The following is a 22,441-nucleotide window of genomic DNA, read 5'->3' on the forward strand; positions in this document are numbered from 1 at the left end:
TTTAATTTTTGGTTCAAACATTAAAAACTTATGTTATCAATTGCATATATATATGCATATATATGTATGTATATATATATTTGGAAGTGAATGATACTATGTAGTATTGATATATAATAGGAAGTAAGGCTAAGATTTGTGTATTTCATTTTTATGTTGAAAAATAATCTAGATCACTCAGCACCCCATAACCTGCTGACCAGTAGCTACCAAGCACAGCACACCTTGTCCTTTGACCTCATGACACAGGGCAAAGATGCTTTCCGCCATACTCCCTTCTGAGTCTCCTTTCTAGTCACTGTTGAGATGTGAGCCTGTTGTTTGCATAGCAATTGGTGCGCCAAGGTTGATGTTGGTATTTGATGCAGTGACAACTAACGTACTGTAGTCACTGGGATATGAGCCACCTTATAAGAAGCTGGTGTCACTGCAGGACAAGAACCATTACTTATTGCAGTGCAGTGAGCACTGTATTGTTGTCTAAACTCTAGCCTGCTTGTGACTCAACATGTCCTTTTGAACTGTGTCCACAGAAGACAAATAGACATTAAATGTAGACACTGTGGAGAAGGAGGTATTATGGTTTAAGTAAAATGGCGCTGTTCCCCAAGTGGCTGCAGTGGGCAGTGGGCCCCGGGTCCACAAAGGCAGCTGGGTTCCAGGCAGGGAGCCCCCGAGTGGCCCGCAGGCCATAAGGGCGAGTGGGTCCTAGGCAGGAGCCACGTGGTGGGTGAAAGAGCTAGATGGATGGGCTCGCCATGTAGAATAAGGTTGGGTATTTATTTTGTGGGTTATGGAGAGAAATGGGAAAGGGGAGGGGAAGAAGGAGAGAGAGAGAGAGAGAGAGAGAGAGAGAGAGAGAGAGCCACAGCAGCAGCTACCTCTTTGGAACTCTGTCTGATTTAAGATCTGTTTGTCTCAGCAGGTCCGGGAGGGGGTAGGCAGGGCTTGTCTCTTAAAGGGACAGGACAGACCATTACAGGAGGATTCTAAAGACTCCATGCAGCAGCAATGGGTGTATGTGAGTCTTTCCTGTAGGAGAAACTTGCTAGGCATTGTTATCACCTGAGATAGATGCTACATCAACTTCAACGATGGAGCTGCTGAGGGCTTCAGACATGGCCTCATGACTCCCTAAGGTTGCAAGAACCCCCATGAATTAACATTAAGTAGATGAGATGTCACCATTATGCCCTTTCTTAGGGGCAGTCACTTAGCATAATTCTAGTAAAAGGAAAGAGAAGAGGGATGACTTCAAGGAAGATATAAGGAAGAAAATTTGTTCACTGAAGAAAACTTGTCTTTAATGCTTTTAGCATTACTTCCTTGAGTTTCTCTCTTGTTCACTTAGTGAAAAGGCTGCAGCAGATTTTCTTTAATTGTGGTTTTCCCCTCTGCCGTGTTTCTCCATGGTTTCTTCTGGTTGTAGCCTTTGAACAGCTATTGGATTATGGATTCACTTTTAAATGTTAAATTATGTTCAGCCCAGTGAACATTATTAGGAAGCTACTGTGAGTGAAATACATCCCGTAATCTTCAAAAGCTCTGTTTCAGAAGTAAGAAAAAAGAATAACTCAGAGATACTCCTGTGAGAGAACTCAGACACTTCCTGTGAGAGAACTCAGACACTTCCTGTGAGAGAACTCAGAGATACTTCCTGTGAGAGAACTCAGACACTTCCTGTGAGAGAGAGAACTCAGAGGCACTTCCTGTGAGAGAACTCAGACACTTGCTGTGAGAGAGAGAACTCAGACACTTGCTGTGAGAGAACTCAGACACTTGCTGTGAGAGAACTCAGACACTTCCTGTGAGAGAACTCAGACACTTCCTGTGAGAGAACTCAGACACTTCCTGTGAGAGAACTCAGACACTTCCTGTGAGAGAACTCAGACACTTCCTGTGAGAGAGAGAACTCAGAGGCTTTGCTGTTGGGTGCAGTGTGGTCTGAAGGAAGTGTAAGAAAGGACTGAAGATTAAAAATGTCGATACTGTTTTACATTTTATTAATATTATTTTAATTGTGTGTGTGTGTGTGTGTGTAGGTGTGTGCATGTGAGTGCAGGTGCATACAGAGGCCAGAAGTGCCGCTTTCCATGGAGCTGGAGTTATAGGTGATTGTTAGCCACTTGACACAGGTGCTGGGAGTGGGACCACTGAGCCATCTCCAGCTCCATCCAGACATTTAAAAAATGAGAATCAGCTTCTTAGTCTAAATGCTTGATTTCAATGTGTAAATACTCTACATCCTTGAATAGTATCTGTGAGCAATGACTGCAATCAAGGCAAGCTCTATATGATAAGATGTAAGTGTGAGCTAGCATGATGGTTCTGTGGCGTAAAATCACTTTCCACTCAAGCCTGACAGCCTGAGTTCCATCCCAGATAGAGAGATCTGGCCCCCAAAGTTGTCATCTGTCCTCTTCATATACCCATGGCACATGTGTGCCTAAACACACATCTCACAGACACACACGCACACACACGCACACCCAAGCACACATCATGTACATACAATAATAAGAATTATTATAATTTTGAAAGTAAAGGAACACATAACTGTAAATGTTTATTCTATTTTTCTGGATTCCTGTGACCAAATATTTGAATAATGGATTTCTTTACGTTAAATAGCAGCATAGAGTACATAAGTATATTTAGAATAAACTTAAAGGAAGTTTAAGAGATTATTTTATTTGGATATTTAATATTATTGCCCATGTCCTAGTTTGCCTTCCATTGCTGTGATAAATCACTAATGAAGACCAACTGGGGAGGAAAGGGTTGTTTGGCTTACAGCCACAGTCATGGTCGATCATCAGGGAAACCAAGGCAGGAGCCAAAGCAGATGCCATGGAGGAGCACTGTCTTGCTCTTCATGGCTTTCTTGTGCCAGCCAGGGGTACCTGCAAGGGGTGGCACCGCCCACAATGAGCTGAGCCCTTCCATATTAATCACAAATTAAAAATGAATGCCCTGTAGTCTTGACTGCTGGCCTGTCTGATGGAGGTGTTGACCCCAGCTTGTGTCAAGTTGATAAAAACTAGCCTGCACACCAGTTACCTCTCTTAAATAAAGATTGTATTTTTCATATTTTGTAAAATTCCTAGAAAATTTAAGGGAGATTATTGTTGGGTTGGCTACAAGTTTCTTTTGTGGTAAGGTGTATGTGCCTGGTTATGTTTTTAAAGATGGGGACCTGAAAGTGAACTTATGACGTCAAAGTATCAGAATTCATTTGTCTTAGATTTGATCTAAGATGGTTGGCATCCATTTTCCCTAAACTCCAAACAGAAGTGGATTTGAATTTGAGCCCTGTGGCCTATCACTTCCAGACTTTGCTAGTGAGCAACTAATCCCGGAAGGGGCTTGGTGATACTCCAGTGAGACCTTTCTATAGAAACAGACTGCAGTGGGAATTGACCATGAGCCTTAATCGGCTAATCCTTATAGAAGAGAAATGGACACCACCACCACTCCCGTTATCGCAGGTCGTATCAGACAAGCATTAGCATGAGCAGCTACAGTGTGAAGGCAGGAAATTTACAAGTATCCCTTTAGTTACTGGTAGCATCATTTGATCCTTAGTTGTAAAACCAGAAATGTCCCCAGTAATGTCATATGTGTCTTTATGTACAAAATTTCCCTCTGGTCATAAAACACTAGCTTGCTAAGCATGGTGACAGACACTTTGATCATCATCACTAACAGGATCACAAGTTCAAAGTCAGTGTTTCCTACATAATAAAATCCTATATGTACATATAAATAATAAACTGGCTTATGTCAGCTAGCAAGTGCTATCATATTGTCTACATCTTTCCTTCATTTAGTATAAACTTGACATTGTTATTTAGTTCATTATTTAAAGGGCTATATTTGCATTTGTGTTATCTAATAATAGTCATAAAACCTATTAGTAATAACTTGAGCCAACATGAAATGGCTTATAAAGGATAAGATTTTATATATTTTTCAAGAAGCAAATTTTTTTAAAAAGTCAGAGCCAAGCATGATTGTGCAGACCTATAATCTCAGCCCTTGGCAGGAAGAGGGAAGATTAAGAGTTCAAGGCTAGCCTCAGCTACATAGAAAGTTTGAAGCTATTTTGAGCAACATAAAATCTTAAATTAAAAAGAAATAGTTTGGCATAGTGGTGTACATCTGTAATGCCAGAACTGAGGTGGAGGCAAAATGAGTAAAAGCAGACCAGCCTGGGCTATATGGGGTCCTATGAATGAAAAGGCGGGTGATTGGTGAGATGGCACAGTGGTTAAGGAAAGAGCTTATGCTGCTAACCCTGAGGACCTGAGTTCAGTTCCTGGAACATGCATGTTACAAGGAGAAAACTGACTCAAGTTGTCCTCTGACCTTCACATGCATGCCATGACATGTGTCCACGGAGGTGCATGCACATATGAATGAATGAATGAATGAATGAATGAATGAATGAATGTGATTGTTTTTCAACAAATCAAAAATGGTTTATTTTATTCACAATACTTAATAAGTCTTAGAAATTACTCAGCCTTAAGGCATGGAAAACATTGTTTAAAAAGAAAGTTGAAAGTTATTCATCATTGTGAATGGCTTCTTTCTTTAAATGCCATTAGGACGATTCTTACCTCATCATCGCTTCTGTGAATTACTGTTTTCTCCTTCACTTAGAACTTATCACAGCAGATTTTATGACTAGTGTACATTACATTTATTAAGAACAATTCATGTTTGAAAGGTCAAGCTTAAATTCTGTTTACTTTTTGAGAATGTGTCTGTGTGACCTTTGTCCCTTCAGAGCCCCCATCCCAGATCCAAACTCTTCTACCTGTTTGATCTCTTCCTTTTTGGCCACGTTAATTCGAGTAAGTTGTGCCCAGTGTCATCCCCCTCTTTAACTTCAGGGAAGGTGTCATGACTGCGCTTTCCCCCAGTGATCTTTCTCTGTGTGCATTTTTTTGAGGGAGGCTTTCTTGTCTAATCATCTCAGTCAGTACCTGTGAATGGAAAAGTCCACGAAGCTTTGGTTTGCCTCTGCTGTCTATGCTGGAAACAATATGGCCTCTAGATCTGATTCTCGACATGCTGGAGATGCGTTCACAGAGAGTTTCCCTAAATCATAGGTTTCCATTCATTCTTTTGGTACTTTTAGTCCTTGATAGCTCTCACATTGACAATAGGCAAAGTAATCGTTCTAAAAGCCAACTTATATGAACAACTCCTTTACGAATTAAATGATTGCTTGTGGACTTACCTTTTGCTAGCAGAATTATAATGGTGTATGGAAAAGCCAAAGAGACTGTGGAATATAGAGCATACTTTAATGAAGGCGGTGGGGGCTTCTGCGAAACAAATGCTGAAGCTGGCAGAAATATAATTACAGTTTTGAGCAGTCTTGCTTCGGTCAGTCCAGTTCATATTGTGGCAAAAAATGAAACATGCTGTTACCTCCTACCCTCTGCAAGTGAATATATATTTAATGTTATTTCAAAAATCTGTAAGCCAAAGAATAAGCTTTAAAAGACACCTAAGTGCCAGATGGCTCAGTGGGTAGAGGTATTTGCTACCCAACCTGACAGCCGAGCTCCATCCCTAGGACCTATGTGGTGGAAGGAGAGAACCAACTCTCCCAGGTTGTCCCCTGACCTCCACACACATGCGTGAATGTTCACAAGTAAAAAACTAAAATATAACAAAAATTAAAAATGAGTAAAAGACATGTAAACTCCATCATTATGAAATGTTGTCTACAATCTTCATAATGCTATCTTTCTTTTTCTTCATAATGTTTTTAGTTTTCTTTTCATTCTTTCATATGGAAACAGCCTCATATTACCTGGGCGGACATTCTTCACCTGGGGCGAATTCTTCTGCCTCAACCCCTACCCTGGAATAGCTGGGTCTGTAGGTGTGCCCAACTGCTTCTGGCTCAGTAACTCTGAGCCTTCCTAATGCTGTGACCCTTTAATACACTTCCTCATTATGGTGCTAACACCAACCATAAAATTATATTTGCTGCTACTTCATAACTGTAATTTTGCTACTGCTATGAATCATATTGTAAAGATCTGATATGCAGAATAATTGATATGCAAATCCTGTGAAAGGGTCTTTTGACACCCCCAAAGGGTCGTGACCCACAGGTTGAGAGCTACTGTTCTGGTTTCTCTGCCTGAGTATAACCAGTTTGTTCTTTTGCAAAGGATCTGTGCACCCCTAGTATTATGTGTACAGATAAACAGATAACATGATTTAATTCTTTGTGTATTTTACATAGTTATAGAAGGACATTCTACCACAATAAAAAGTTTGCTTTGAGTGGACAACTTAAAATATTTTTATTTTTACTTTCATAGTTTGTGTTGATACTGTGATTACCCTTTTAAAATATGAAAATTTGCTTTAATTTTTATTTTTGTGAAATGAAACATAAACTAACATCATTATCAGGTGTTATACATCAATAATTTTGTTTTTTTTAAGCCTCTTGTTGCTGTACCACATAGAATTCCTTCAACGAGTAGAAATGTGAGAGAAGAGAAAACGCGCTCCGAGATAAACTGTGAGTATAGACCCTGTGCCATCCTAAGTCAGTGACCAGAAAGGAAATTTTTTAAGATTTATTTATTTATTATCTATAGTGTTCTGCCCGCATGTATGCCTGCAGGCCAGAAGAGGGCACCAGATTGCATTACAGACAGTTGTGAGCCACCATGTGGTTGCTAGGAATTGAACTCAGGACCTCTGGAAGAGCAGTCAGTGGTGTAACACTGTTGTTATATGTAAAGTTTAATGAGCGCTTCACAGGCCAGTTTGGTGGGGGCATTTTTGGAAGCCCCTTTGTCTTCAACTATTGCCTTGTGTACATGCAAGGAAGTGGTAGGAAAAACAGATGCAGCCTTATAGACAGAGGTCTGGCATTATTAAGAGCACAGGCAGTATTGCACACTGGGATGGTCAGCAGTCATTTAAACAATAGCTGAAAGAGACTGGCAGAGGCATGTCAGTGTTGGGAACTCGGGGAACACAGCATCAGAATAGTGAAGTCAGTGTTAGCTGTGAAGAATGGGTCCCTTTGGAGACTTTTGTCCCCATCTACAGAGTACAGGAACAGAGAGAGATGTTGAATGCTATCTTAGTAACTTGCCGAAAGTTACTCTGTAATCTGTGGTGTGAGATTGTGTGCAAACTGCGACAAAGGGCCCCTTCTTGAGCAGTCTACTCCAAACCGTCCTTTGACATCTGAGCCATTAACCACTGCCAGTGCACACACCCTCACACACACCCTCACACATAGCTAGGCTGTGTAGAACTGTTTCTGCCAGGGCACACATCCTCACACACACCCTCACACATAGCTAGGCTGTGTAGAACTGTTTCTGCCAGTGCACACACCCTCACACACACCTCACACATAGCTAGGCTGTGTAGAACTGTTTCTGCCAGGGCACACATCCTCACACACACCCTCACACATAGCTAGGCTGTGTAGAACTGTTTCTGCCAGGGCACACACCCTCACACACCCTCACACATAGCTAGGCTGTGTAGAACTGTTTCTGCCAGGGCACACATCCTCACACACACCCTCACACATAGCTAGGCTGTGTAGAACTGTTTCTCAGCACTTGAAAACTTGTGCCTTCTATTGTCAGATATTCAAATCTGTTGGTTTTTCTTAATACTAAATATTCACAATTTTAAAAGGATTTATTTTTATTTTCTATGTATGAGTGTTTACCTGAATGTATGTTAGTCATATATATGCAGTGCCCATGCAGGCCAGAAGAGGGAAATCAGATTTCTTTGGAATTGGAGTTAACAGATGATCATGAGCCATCATTTGGGTCCTAGAAACCAAACCCAGGTCCTCTGGAAGAGGAACCCATGCTCTTAATGACTAACCATCTCTCTAGCCCCGTGTTTACACTTTATGTGTAAAGTTAAAATTAAAAAAAAATTATGAAAGTAATTATGCTATGAGACCAGTTCTTTCTCTTAACTTTGGTTGACAATATCTGTTTTGACTAGCATCTTTTTAAAAATAATTTATTTAATTTTATTTTATGTACATTAGTGTGAAGGTGTCAGATTCCCTAAAACTGAAGTTACAGACAGCCGTGAATGGCCATATCAGTGCTAGAATTGAACTCTGGTCCTCTTGAAGAGCAGCCAGTACTCTTAACCTCTGAGCCATTTCTCCAGCCCTTTGGCTAACATTCTTAATAATTAACTGTTGTTAATTATTTTCTCCTTTTGGTTTTGTTGTTAGCCCAGGCTGGTCTTGAACCCTCTATATAGCCCATGGTGGAATTGATTCTCCTGCCTTAGTCACCTCACAAATCTTTATACTTGTGACTATGTCATCTCGGGGGCCTTCAGTCCTTTACATGGATTTTAAAGCAGAGAGGTCAAAGGGGAAAGTCGTGAAACATGGAGTGCATTAGAGCACCGGAGAGTAGGGGACTGAGTACAGTTCAGTTGGCTGAAAACATACATTGTCTCACAAAGATCTTCAGGGTCAGAAGCCTGGAACAGTGTGAAGAAACACCATAACCACGCCAACTCTTAGAAAAAAAATATTTAACTGGAGGCATGCATGACACTGGAGCAGTGGCCAAGAGCTACATTCTGATCCTCAGGCTGCAGGAAGAGTGAGAAATGGGCCTGGCATGGGGTTTTGAAACCTCAGAGCCCACCCCTAGTGACACGCTTCACCCAACAAGGCCACACCTCCTAGTCCATCTCAAATAGACCCACTCCCTGATAAACTCTCAAATGTATGAGATTATGGGGGCCATTCTTATTCAGACTGCCACATTATAGTTTCAGAGGGTCAGTCCATTGCGTTCATGGTGGGAAGCATAGTGGCACACATGGCACTGAAGCAATAACTGAGAACTTCATCCTGATTGGCAGGCCAACCGAAAGAGCCTGGGTCTGGCATGGACTTTTGAAATTTAAAAACTCCCCACCCCCACCCCTAGTGACACACTTCTTCCAGTGAGGCTCTACCTAGCCCAACAAGGCCACACCTCCTAACCTTTCTAATCTTTTCAAGTAATTCTACTCCCTGGTGACTTAAGTATACAAATATATGAGCCTGTAGGGCCCGTTCTTATTCAAACCACTGTATTATACTGGCTGACCCCCATAGGCTTGTAGCCATGTAAGAATACAAAAATACTTTCAGTCCAACTTCATAAATCCCAGGAGGCTATCACAGTTTCAACACTGTTTAAAAGGCCAAACTTTCTTTTGAGACTCATGGGAATTTCTTAACTGTAACCCCCTATAAAATAAAAAAAACAAAACAAAGATTTACTTCCAACATAAAATGGCACAGAATGTATATTATCATTTCAAAGTGGGGGGGGGCATAATGAGGAAATAGTGGATCAGAGCAAGACCAAAACCCAGCTAGGCAAACTCCAAACTCCATGTCTGATGTTAGAGTGCTCTTCAGACCTCCAACTCATTTCAGTTCTGTTAACTGCAACACACTTTGTTCTCTTGGGCTGGTTCCATACCCAGTCTTACTTCTTCCAACAAGACCACACCTACTCCAACAAGGCCACTCCTACTCCAGCAAGACCACACCTACTTCAACAAGGCCACTCCTTTTAATACTGCCGCTCCCTTTGGGGGCCGTTTTCTTTCAAATCACCACAACCCCTCCCCTCTGTCAATTATGTCTGCCTCAGAACTTTATTGTGGTTTCCTTCACTTTTCTAGCTTTTCTTGAATTCCTTTCACAAGTTGGAAGCTTAGCTGGGTAGGGTCTTGGCCTGAGGTCACCACTCCCTTTAGTCCATTTAGCATAAGACTTTTCTTTAGTCTATTTCCTTGAGCACAGTGCTTGCTCCATCATACTTCCTAGTGTTTCTTTTCCCTTCTAACTGTGCGTCTTCTGTTTTCCTTTGTCTAGCTTACTCCCTTTCATTATAGATCTGCGTAAGAGTTATTACTAATAAGCACATGACAGTCAATAGTAGGTTATCTTACAATCACCTCGGCCAATGCCATTAATCCAGACCTCTTCAATTAGCCTCAGGCAGATTTTTAGGGTAAGGGCAAAAGGCAGCCATATTCTTTGCCAAGATAGCACAAGAATGGTCTCTGGGGCAGTTACTAGTATTCTTCCCTTCTGAAACTTTCTTGTGCTGGTCCCCTACAGTCCACATCTCCCTCAGCACCACTGTCCATGTTCCTACTAGGTTGGACCTATAAACCCCATTTAAAGCATTCAAGCTTATTCAGTCCAAGGTCACACCTCCTACCCCTTCTAATCTTTTCAAATAGTTCCATTCCCTGGTGACTTAAGTATTCAAATATGTGAGCCTGTAGGGGCCATTCATTCACAAAATACCCCAGTCCCTGTTACCAACACTTCACTTCATTGCTGTGAAGAGACACCATGACCATGTTAACTCATAGAAAAGGAAGCATTTAACTTAGAGTTTCAGAGGGTCAGTCTGTCATCATGGCAGGGAGCATGGCAGCACACATGGCACTGGAGCAGTCGCCAAGATCCACTTCCTGATCTGCAGGCAGAGAGAGAGAGAGCCTGGGTCTGGCATGGGCTTTTGAAACCTCAAAGCCCACTCACTGCCAATGACACACTTCCTCCAACAAGGCCACCTTGTAATCCTTGTAATGCTTTCAAACAGTTTCATTCTCTGGTGGCTCAGCATTGGGGCCAGTTTTCTTTAAACCATCAGAGCCTGGTGAGTATTTGTGGCTCAGAGCCTCTGCTGACTTACCTGTCAGGATATTACCCCTAACTGTGATCATAGAAGGCTTGGCTAGGCTAGATGGTTGCTTCTGTTCTCACATGACTGTTAGCTAAAGGCCCTCACAAAGGGCTTTCCTCCAAACTAGCGTTGGAAAGACAGAACCTTACCTTGAAGGTCACCCTTCAGGCTCTGCACGTTTGCTTTGTCATCCCCACAAACTCTGATCTAGGATAGGAGAGGATGCAGGCAGTCTTCAAGGCTGGGACCAGAAGTCACTCCCACACCAACTGATTTCTACCCTCCCAATACCCAAATGCCAAGTAAAAGGTCTCTTATGCTAGACCATCACACATGAGTAAGTTAGATCCGGATTTCAGCATGTCATTTTGTTTGTTACTTTTTTTACTGTAGAAAATGCCTAGTGGGCCAAGGATAAAACTCAGCACAGAGTAATTGCCTATTATGAACAAGGCCCTGGTTCAACTCCCAGTAATGCATGTATTAATTAATTAATTAAAATGTCACATCACTTAATATTTACAGGAAGTTCCTGTGTTCAAGGCTAGCATGGGCTAAAATAATAAGACCCTGTCTCAAAACAAAACAAGCAAAAACAGGGAAGAAAACATCCCATACCCTGACATAACTTCTTTTTCTTTGCAGTTGGCCAAGTAAAATTTGATCCTCCCTTACGGAAGGAAACAGAGCCACATCACGAACTTGTAAGTACCCTGGTCTTGGTATGTTAACCTCTGAACATAAATCTTAAATTTCCCTTTGTGATACATTGGTACTGATGTATCTAATATTTTCAAAAGTTTTTGGAGAAAAAAATTGTAATTCGAAATACTGAATAAATAAATCTGTGTTGCTGAAATTGAGTATTTTAAAAAATTATTTGAAGAGATAAGTTTTACCATTCTCTGATCAAGTGTTTTAAATGCTGGTCTTTTACGTAATTTTTTAAATTGTGTTTGGTTTTGAGGGGATTTCTTTCTTTCTTTTTTTCTTTCTTTCTTTTTTTTTTTTTTTGTATTTGTTAGGAAAAGTACCATGGTCTCTAAACATCCAGCAATCCAGCAGAGCTGACCTGGCATATTTAGAGTACTAATGCTCAGAGCAGGCATGGAGAATAGATTGTTTGTCTGTAGCAAACGCAGCTTGTCAGCATGTAAAGGCTCATGAGGCTGCCATGGGAGTGCAATCTTGGAGGCAGAGTGCTGTGCAAATATTTGAGTAGTTAATACTTTATAGAAGAATGAAAGTTGACCTTAAAAAATAATCCTAATAAAATTGCTTTGCCAAGACTGCAGATCCTTAGTATGGTGGGATTTTTCTTTCCCATTTAATATGTTAGAAGAAAATAGTAGCTACTAATACCAAAGACTGCTACAGTAAGAGCTTTCTTCTGAAACTGAATTCGTATCCTCACCCCTTGACTGCACAAAGGAAGACACTAGCCTTTGTCTTGTGATTTTATTGTAAGAAGGAGCCTGCTAAAATCCTAAAATGATCATATTTTAACATTAAAGCCTGCCATTCATGTAGAAGGGTAGGGAAGGTTAAAAATTAAGGCAGTCATAACGTTTATGAATGCTAATTGTGTTTTGTTAAGGCAGCCTGAGCAGGTCTGCACTAACTGAATGACTGTGTTATTAAGCAGTTTTGTATGCTGTTTGTGTGGAAGCCACTTGCCATCATTTGATTTTGGATTTGCCTTAGTAAAATTGTGTTAGCAGGACCCATCTCCCTTGTGAAAGTGTCCCTTGTGAGTTTGTGCTTGTCCGTCTAAGTGTCAATAACCTGGGTTTCTTGGTCTCTGCTAAACAGCCCGACAGTGATGGTTTTTTCGACAGTTCAGAAGAAATATACTACACTGCAAGATCTAATCTGGTATTTCTCATCTTCTGATTTTTTTGTCAGCATTGTTTTAGTCTTAACTCTTTTAAGCTCAGACATTTGGTCCATTTTTATTGTTTCATAAACTAAGGCTTGTCATTTAGCAAGCCTCTATATATAAAAAGAAAGTAGTCACTTTCCCATGACAAGTCAGATCTACTCAAGTGTAGAATAACAGTAGTAAACATTTTTTTCTTTTATGAAAAAACATTAGTATCTAAATTTCTTACATGTGAAGGATTTTTTTAGAAATGACATTTCCTTGTAAAAATGTTCAATTTTATATCTGTTTCAATGAATGATAAACCATTTATATATATACATTCATATATATATAATTTGATACCATGTATAAATGGCATTATATGTTATATAATATATATTACTATACTGTATATATTATATATATTGCATGCATTGTGTGTAACTTGAACAAGTAATTTATTCCTATGTCAACTGTAGAGTCAGATGAAATTCTGAACTTGTTAGCATTATGCTATGTCTACTTTTTGCATGAAAAGATCTGGATTGTACAGCATCCCTGAAGTTGTATTTATTAAGACTATCTTCCAATTTCATAGGAAAACTTCACCTAGTAAATATTAGGTAACTCTTGCTTTCTAAAACATTGCTTAGTAGTTCCTTCTATTCATATAGCTGGCCAGAACCCCAAGTTACCCCAACATCAATTCTCAGATTCTGCTTTTCTGCCCCTCAAATGAGATTTTCTTTCTCTTCCTCTCTAACTTGATTGGATACCTCTTTGAGTCCTGGTTAGTCTAAATATTTATGTAAGTGCTGAAATTCATGTCTTAAAATATTTATGAAACAAAAGATTTTAAACATTCTTTTAGAGAGAGAAGTTGTTATCTTACTAGATAAATCAGTACTTACTACTTAGATACTGTTTTGTTTTGTTTTGTTTTTTGAGACAGGATTTCACTGTGTAGCCTTAACTGCCCTGGAATTTGCTCTGTAGACAAGGCTGACCTTGAACTGTCTCTGCCTCCCGAGTGCTGGAGACTGAGGCCGGTAGAGAACTGAGTTCAAGGCCAGCCTGAGCAACAAAACAGCCTGAGTCCTAGGGCAGCCTCAAACTCATAGTGAGACCCTGTGGTGAAGAAAAATATAGAAACTGATTATTGCACAGAAGCAGCATTGGAGGTAGGGAGGAGGCTACGGGAAGCCACATGATTGAGCAGATGTATGACTCCAAAGCAAGAGGCCTGTTTCAAATGGTTTCCTAAAGTAAAAAGAGCAGAGTTTCAGTGTTAACCACTGAAGGCCTGGGTGAAATAGAAAATCTAAAGAAAAGAGTCATTTCCAGATTGTCATTTTCTTCAGGATTAGATATTCAGGTGAGAATGACAATTGGTGAATGTTGCAGAGCAAATAGGTCACAGACTCGGAAGTTGAAGTCAACCCCACTATTTACTAATATCCCCCGTGAAGAATGGGTGACAGCAAGAGCAGAAATATCAGACATTAGGACTAGAAACATTTGTGACCAGCCCCCAAACCTGACAGAGTTGCCATATACCTTGCTCCTCTCCTTAGATCTACTGGGGCATTCTCTCCATCCCTGTCCTGGAGTCAGGAGCATCTTGTGATACAGGGGAGCAGTTAGAGGAATCTGTGACAGAGGAGGATGTTAGGGGCCTTTAACCTATAGATAGCTCTGAAAGGACAAATGAGATGCTACAGTTCATAAAAATCAGCTGTAAAAGCTCATTCCTAGTGGTAACAAAACTGACGTTTATGTTGACAGTTTTACATGTTGTGTGGTATTCTAAGCACTGAGTATGGTGTTTTCATCAACAACAGAGAATATATATCTAATAGTGACCCCATGATTATATCACCTACTGATGCCATAATCATCTTGGCACACAAGATTGTTTATTAACTTATTTTCCTTGTTTTACAACTGTAGCCTTCAAGATGCAAAGGAACTGAATGTTGTCCTTGTTCATTGGCTAAGCATAACAGTTGGGGCTAGTGGCCTCAGCCCCTGTGCTGTATGATAGCTTCTACCCATCATCTCGGGTTGCTTGCATGTTATTTTGCTTTTCTTTGAAGAAATGGGTTCTCCCTTCCCTCAATATACATATCCCATAGTTTCTCTTAAAAAAAAAAACTGGTAAAACACACATAGTATAAAACTCCTATTTTGATCTTTTTAAAGTACATCCCAGACTCCCTGCACACCATTCATCTCCAGCACATGTCATCCTCCCAAACTGAACTTCCATGCCTTCCCTCTCACTGGTCCCAGTGGCCACCAGTCTGGTTTTCTTTATGGAGGTGACTATTTTAGAGACTCTGCATGAGTGTAATCCAAACTGGCTCACATCACTCAACACAGTGTTCAAGCATCTTCAAGGTTCCCTCACATTTCATATGTCAGAATTTTCTTCATCATACTGAAAAAGTAGTCTATTTATGTAAATGGCACATTTTACTTATTTCTTCATCTGTTGGTGGGCATTTTGGCATTATTTTTTGGCTACTGTGAATAATGCAACTAGGACCACAGATCACAAATATAGGTTTGATCCCTGCTGTTATGTACACAGAAGTGGAATTGCTGGAATGAATGGCGAATCTGTCTTTAAATGTTTTAGAATCTGCTGTGTGTGTGCACCCGCACCTGTGGACAAGGGACACTGCCATCACTTCTTCATTTTGTTTTTCTTTTCTTCTCTTTTCCCCCCTAGTAATAGTCCTCCAAGCCAATGTGAGGAATCCATCCACCTCAGCTCTCATAAGTGTTCATTGCAGCAATGTTGGCACATGCCTATACTCACAGCAGTGCGAGGTGGAGGCAGGAGGACCATCAGGAGTTCCATGTCCTCCTTAGGGACACAGAGCTTTCAGAGCCAGCCTGGGTTATATGAGACTTTGTCTCAAAAAATGGAAAACTTGTTGCTACCCACTAAATACCCAATGAACCCAGAATGTCTGGCTCTCCTCTTAATGGGCTGCTGACACCAAGATGGCAACATGGGATTTGGGGAACCCCAAAAGAGGTGCTTTTACCTTGCTGTGTAAACAGGCAAGGTTACCAGCTATTTCTAAGTTCTGAGAATATTCACTTTAGGATTTTGTAAATGAATTTCGAGTATCATAACCTCAATTTTTGTTGCTACCCAAGAGTAAATTTTAAAGCACCAAAGCTTTCTGTAACAGAAGAATGGAATTTTAGGTATGGGGCCTCCCACATTTTAAGTCTGGGTTTTGAAAACTGCTGGCATTACTGAAAGTCATAGAAGCAATAATTGAATAGTAAGTAAGAATTTTGTCCACAGTCATAAAAATGGGTCTGTTTGATTTACAAAATAATATCAAGATTAAAAGATTATGTTTCAAATCTGTCACAGCTGATGCTATTTATTTAAATATGCTTAATTTTACTCACTAATTTTTGATAATTCATTGGAAACTAATAAAATCTTTTTTTAATTATTTTTCAAGACAGGATTTCTCTGTAGCTTTGGAACCTGTTGCTGGCTTCTTGCACACAGAGATCGGCCTGCCTCTGCCCCCCTGAGTGCTGGGATTAAAAGCGTGTGCCACCACCACCCGGCTCATATTTTTGGTTTTTGAGGCTGTTTGCTTATTATTTTGTTCTTTTTTATTTTGTTTTGAGATAAGGCCTCTCTATATAGAGTTAGTCTAGTATCGAACTCAAGATGCAACTGCCTCCACCTCCCAAGTGCTCAGATTATAGGCGTGCACCACCGTGCCCAGCTAAAAATCCCATGCTAACTGTTAGGGAGGCATAAGGAAGAATAATTTAACCCACCACCTTTCTGAGATGCAGTATGAAAGTCATGTTCTTCAGATATGGCCCCTCAGTCTTCATCGGCTGGTGGAGATCAGTCTTCATACTGTGTTCCAACTCAGCCTGCTTCTCTGACTTTAAAATGAACTTGTTTGGTATTGTCTTGGATTCATTTCCAGCTGATTTCTTCACATCATCTTCCATATGAAAAAGGATTTTACTAACCATTCTTACTCCTGACATAATTTTCTCTGTCTCTCCTTTTTATGAAGAAAAATATTCTCTCCTGCTCTTTTTCTTGGTTAGGGTGTGTGTGTCCAACTGTCTCAGTTCTGTTGACTTCCTGCTGTTTTCTCATCTGGTATAGACTGTAGTCTCCCAAGGTGACATGACATAGAAAGCTACAGTAACACTTTCTGGAGTGTGTGTGTCCTCCCTCTCCAGCATCGCACTGTGAGGGCTTTAGCCTTTCTTAGCTCTTTTCTGTTTTCTTAGAATTTCCTCCCTAGACTTTCCTGCCCCTCAGTGAAAGGAACCCCTGAAGTTAGGACTTTTCTCTCTTAAAGCTTTTTAGCATGTGCTAGGGTAACTGTCTCAACTGTTGTTTGAGTCCCCAGGCTGAGTCTCTTCTAAGTTATTGCATGTTTTCAGTGTTTTTTACATTAACATGTTGTTACTGCTTTGACATTACTGTGTAATTAAGCATGATCACTCATTAATTTTTTTTTTTTTTTTTTTTTTTGGTTTTTCGAGACAGGGTTTCTCTGTGGTTTTGGAGCCTGTCCTGGAACTAGCTCTTGTAGACCAGGCTGGTCTCGAACTCACAGAGATCCGCCTGCCTCTGCCTCCCGAGTGCTGGGATTAAAGGCGTGCGCCACCACCGCCCGGCCACTCATTAATTTTTTAATGCTACTTTTTTTCCCCTGATGTTTGCATCCTCAAGGGCATTCTGACTCTGATGCCACCATCTTGGTTCTTTTGAACTCTTTCCAAGCATAATTTTGGTAGCATTTTTCTGATGACTTCCAAATCCTTTTCTTTAAAATGTATTATTACTGTGTGGTGCATGATGTATGCATGTGTGGGGACACACCATGTTGAGGGTAGAGGTCAAAGGACAACCTTTAGGCATTATTTCTCCCCTGCAACCATATTGGTTCTGGGGTTTAAACTCAGGTAGGCAGGCTTGATGCCAGGAATCTTTACCCACTGAGCCATCTTGATTATAGTGTAACTTGATTTCAGGAGAGAAATAATAAATGAGGAAGAGCCCCTTTCAGTTTTAGCTTTCCTTATGGACCGGAGACTTAGGTGTACTTACAACTTGCATGCTCCTTTGGCCTGACTGTATATGAGTCTATGCTTGATTTTCTATTAAAATATCTCTTGCTATTTTAAATAATTCTCTTTACCTTAAATATACTCTTGACCTTGATTGACTTTCATTTCCTGGTAATTATTGTCAACCTGCTATTGAATGTCATCTCTCAGCTAAGTGGATATTCCTACATATCAACAGAAGACATCATCCACCATACACGTGTGTGCTTGTGAAGACTTCATCCTCTCTGTACATATGTGTGCTTGTGAAGACATCGTCCACTCTGCACATAAGTGTGCTTGTGAAGCTGCTGTTTAAGTAAAAGTCTATGAGATTCTATTGGCTAAAGCTGTTGCTGCTCTGGTTAGAGGGTTTGTTCATCTGTACCCGATGATGGTAGGCTTGAACTTAAGAAGCATTCATAGAGATAAGTACTTTATTAGCCGAATTCCAGTGCATAAAGTAAAAAGTCACGGCCGCTAAAACTGGACAGTGAAATAATAGCTGTGGGCTTATGACTTGGTGATTTGGTCATTTTAAGATTTATTCTAAGTTAAGGAAAACATGTATTCTTTTTCATTTACGATGTGTTATCTTTGCTGTCATTGGTAAGAGTAGTTACTATATGCACGTCTGAACACAAACAAATATTAAAAGAGGACAAAATTTGAACCTTATCTAAATCAGTATTTTGATTTTTTGGACAGACCTTGAAGTTAATCTTAAAGTAGAGTGTGCTGTGGGGAATTGTGCTCTAATCTTAGACTTCTAGACTTGAGATGTTTATGATTCTGAGTATCTGTACCCTGGGGAAGTGTTTGCCTGTTTCCAGGAAACAAAAGAGGTGGCATTTGAACAAATGTTTACCACTCAGAGTACAGTCTGTGTGTAAGGTGCTGTGTTAGACCATGGCCGAAAGGAAGGCAGACAGATTTGGCCTTTTTCCCTGTGTTTGAGGAGTTCGTGGCCTGGATTGCTGTACAAGACTTGGAGACATTAAAATCCAAGAGAAGTGCTTAGCTCTATGTGGGAAACTCTAGAGACCTTAGCACCATCTCTGGCCTTGGAAGATTATCCCAAGGTGACTGCTCTAAGAGCTCCAGTCGCACATTTGTTGTTACTTTGAAAGAAGATTCCTTGTATCAGTGATTGGAGACAGTGGCTTCTTTAAAAGAGAGGAAGGCAGCTTTCTTGCGATGGTTGTTGGATGGTCCATCTTTCCTCAAGATGGTGTAGTGGAGCCATTGCTCATTCTTCTGGCTTTTCATCCTTAACTCTCTGCAACCTGCAGCATTGAGTCAAATGCTTAAGTAGGAAAGAAGCTCTCTGTATTTATTCATCTTAAACTTTGCTGTTTTAACTTTAAACCCTTCTAAACCTCCTTCAATGCAGTTTCCAGACTCATACAAGATCACATGCATACCTCACTTCTGCAGCATGAACCACCTGCATGAAGCAGCAGTAGCGTATGTGAATGTGTATATATACACGGTCATTCAGATGCCACAGGCAAAGTCAAACCGAGACATTTCATGTGGCTTATCCTTTTTTTTTTTTTTTTTTTTTTTTTTGCTTCATTGTATCTTGATAGTACTTTATTTGAGCTTTTTTCTTACAAGCTGAGTTTTACAAATACTAATTACAGTAACAATAGCCACAAATGAAACTTGGAAAAAAAAATCCTAGAAAAATACTTGAATAATGAAAATCAGGATACAGACTTTTATCTCGTATTGTTGAAAGTGCCACCATGCCTTCTTTTTAAGAGTATATAGCAATACAGATTTATTTGGGGCTTGGGGCTTTTCTTTTTTAAATAGTATGTATTATAGTTTGTAGCAACTGCTATACTGCTGTGCTCAATGTTCTGCTTTATGCCTTCAGGATCTACAGTTAGAGTACGGACAAGGACACCAAAGTAGTTACTTTTTGGGTGGAAACAAGTAAGTTCTTTTAAAATTTAAATTCAAAGTAGTTGTCTCTAATATTATATTATTTTATATTTAACTCTTAAGGTAGTACGTTGTATTGAGTTGGTAGATGCTGTGCATTGTGCCCTTGACTTTCCCATAGTCTCTCTGCTATTCATCTGTACTTAGTAATTGTCATCTGGGAGGATCAGCGCAAATGTTTTCTCTTAACCTAATCTGCAGATCTTTCTTGTTACAGTATACTTCAGCTATAATGAATCTGCATTTCAGCAGCTGATTTCTTTCTAAAGTTGACCTGTTTGCCTCTACAAAAGTAACTTAGTGCATCTCCCAGATGTGCTGACCACTGCAAACAGCTGAATTATTCATACTGCTCAGAAATCCTCATCCTAAGTTTAGCTGTGATGGTCTTCTAAAGAACACTAGCAATAAAAATAGATAAAACTCCTAAAAGTTATTTCACATGAGAAATAAATTTACCAGCTAGTAATGCCTACTCCATACCGGGCACTGTCTAGGTGCTGAGAGCATTGTTGACTTACGTTGTTTACGGACTTCTGCAAGTTCATCATAAGCTGGAGTTTAGAACCCAAGGACAAGACTGCCCCTCCTACCTTCATATTTCCTGATTTCATATATGAATATAAGTCTATTTGTAAGGAAGTATTTAAATTACCAGAGAAGTCTGAGGATGAATATACATTAAAATTTTAGTCTTGATTACACCAGAGAGCTGAAGCATCTGTTCCCATACTCTAAGCAGTTGAAAAATAATGGTTACTGACAGATACCTTAGTTTGATGGGTAGTACTGAAAATCATGTCTTTCTCCTTTTACTATAATCTGTTGTGTGGGAGATATTTGCCCAGGCACAAAAGGGCCTGGGGCCGAATAGGCCCTTGCAAAACTGGGCTAAACCTTCTATCTGAACATGCAGTATGTAACTTCTTCAAGTTGAGCCAACCTAGGTCTGCCAAGGGGCCTCAGCAAGAGCTGCTGTGACATGAGACAAGATGGCCTGAACCAGTCTCCAGCAGCTTCGAGAGACCCTGATGCCAGTGCTGCTGCTTCCCCTCCCTGGGTGTGTGGGGGTATATGAGGCTTTCCCCTTCCTAAAACAAATGGAGCTTGTCTCCCAGGGTCTGCACCTTTGACTCTGCGCCAACTTTACCCCCTCCCTCAAGGGGAAGTTCAGTGGGACAGAGCAATAGATCCCACGCAACACCTGTACTTCATTTTCCCACCTCAGTACACTTTCCAGTACAGAAAAAAAGGCTTTGAATGAAAAGCTAAAGAAATACGCTGTTTGTTTAATGTAAATTTCAATTAAATTTAAAGTATTAGGAGTTGGGCATTATTAGCCTCTGTCTTTCTTTTTCTTCTTTTATCTTTTGTTGTTTGTTTATTCACGTATCTATTTTTAGGTAAGGTCTCACTATGTAGTTCCAGCTGGCCTCAAACTTGCAGAGATCATCCTTACCTCTGCGTCCTGAGTACTGGGACGTGCATCATCCCGTAGCCTCTCTCTTCCTTAAAGTGAAAGACAAGTATAAAATTCCCTTGGTTTAAAAAAAAAAAAAAAAAATCTATATATATAGTTTTACCTAAACTGTAATTGCTCTTAAGTTGTCCTGGTTTTAGTGGATAGCAAAGAATAGATTATGTGTCATTGTGGAGTAGTAAATTTAAAAAAGTAATTAATTTTTTTTCTAATTATGTCATTGATTTTAAGGACCCGGTACAACCAAATTCATGTACCTAAAGAGGCTAAATAATTTGGTGACTATATATCTCTTACCCTTTCATTTTAAATGAACATGCTCACAAAATGCAAAGTAATACAGCCATAAATCCTTTTCCAGATTTCCTAGTTCCCATTCTCTGATTTTTTCTTTATTGCTAGACATTTTCTTAGTGTGTATAGCTACTTTGGCTAGGTAAAACATTAATAATTGCCCACCCTTCATTTTCTGATGAATTGGATCCCTGCTTAAGGAACTGTATTCTATATAACGAGTCATTGGCAAGGTAGGTTGGCCGAAAGTCTTAGCCTGGCTGTGTTTCGTGTGTAGGTGTATACATACATGTGACATGAGCATGGTTGTAGCACTTCTCTTACTGTATTGACAAGGCTGCTATATTCTTGCAACTAGGCAGTACTTTGAAAATCAAGATCTCCTACTTTTTTCAAAGAGGATCAGTTAGGTTTGTTAAATGGACTTTGCTTTCTGTAACAGAAGGTACATACTATAAACTATGACTTCAACCCAGATAACACCTTTTCTTTTGAATTCTGGTGTAACTGGGGTCACTTCTTCTGAGGTTTTTGTTTTTATCAAAGCAGTTCTTTTTAAAAGAACCAGACCGTCTGGTTTTGCTTGTAGTGTAGAGCAGAGTTGTAAAGATTACTGTCTTTGGATAGGAGTAAAGCATGGGTCGAATTGCAGTTCCCCCCACAGAATACCATAGTAGCCAATACCATCCATGCCCAGCCTGCATCAGCTCTTCCTGTGAGCACTCAACTACCATTGTCTCTGGTAAAGTGAGGGTTATAATGGTACCTGCCTCTTTGCTAAAGGAGAAATAAATAACCACGGGGCTTAGTGGGCACTTACTAATTGTCTTTATGTGTAAGTAGTTACTGAGTAATTGTCAGTTATGTTAGGGCGTAGATAAAGCTGCTGTTCTAGTTTAGAGGAATAACGAGTTTCTTGCTTTTAAATGCAGTCAGGGAAGTGCGTACACAGGTTGTATGAGTCAGCCTGGCAACTGTGTA

The 22,441-nt window shown here is 40.1% G+C and overlaps 1 protein-coding gene across 9 annotated transcripts in view; it reads left to right on the forward strand.

Annotated features, from left to right (window-relative positions):
- Map4k3 (mitogen-activated protein kinase kinase kinase kinase 3) overlaps positions 1-22,441 on the forward strand; it is a 161,727-nt gene that overhangs the window by 104,632 nt on the left and 34,654 nt on the right. For 3 of the 9 annotated variants that reach the window (XM_057762287.1, XM_057762309.1, XM_057762345.1), the window contains exons 13-17: positions 6,478-6,556; positions 11,394-11,452; positions 12,561-12,623; positions 19,619-19,677; positions 21,661-21,693. In XM_057762287.1, coding sequence (XP_057618270.1) covers positions 6,478-6,556; positions 11,394-11,452; positions 12,561-12,623; positions 19,619-19,677; positions 21,661-21,693 — 293 coding nt within the window. The remainder of the gene's footprint in view (positions 1-6,477; positions 6,557-11,393; positions 11,453-12,560; positions 12,624-19,618; positions 19,678-21,660; positions 21,694-22,441) is intronic. The other 6 variants (XM_057762294.1, XM_057762325.1, XM_057762301.1 and 3 more) reach the window with 3 other exon arrangements.

The sequence above is a fragment of the Chionomys nivalis genome, chromosome 1, assembly GCF_950005125.1.
Source record: "Chionomys nivalis chromosome 1, mChiNiv1.1, whole genome shotgun sequence".
In the NCBI taxonomy this organism is placed as follows: Eukaryota; Metazoa; Chordata; class Mammalia; order Rodentia; family Cricetidae; genus Chionomys; species Chionomys nivalis.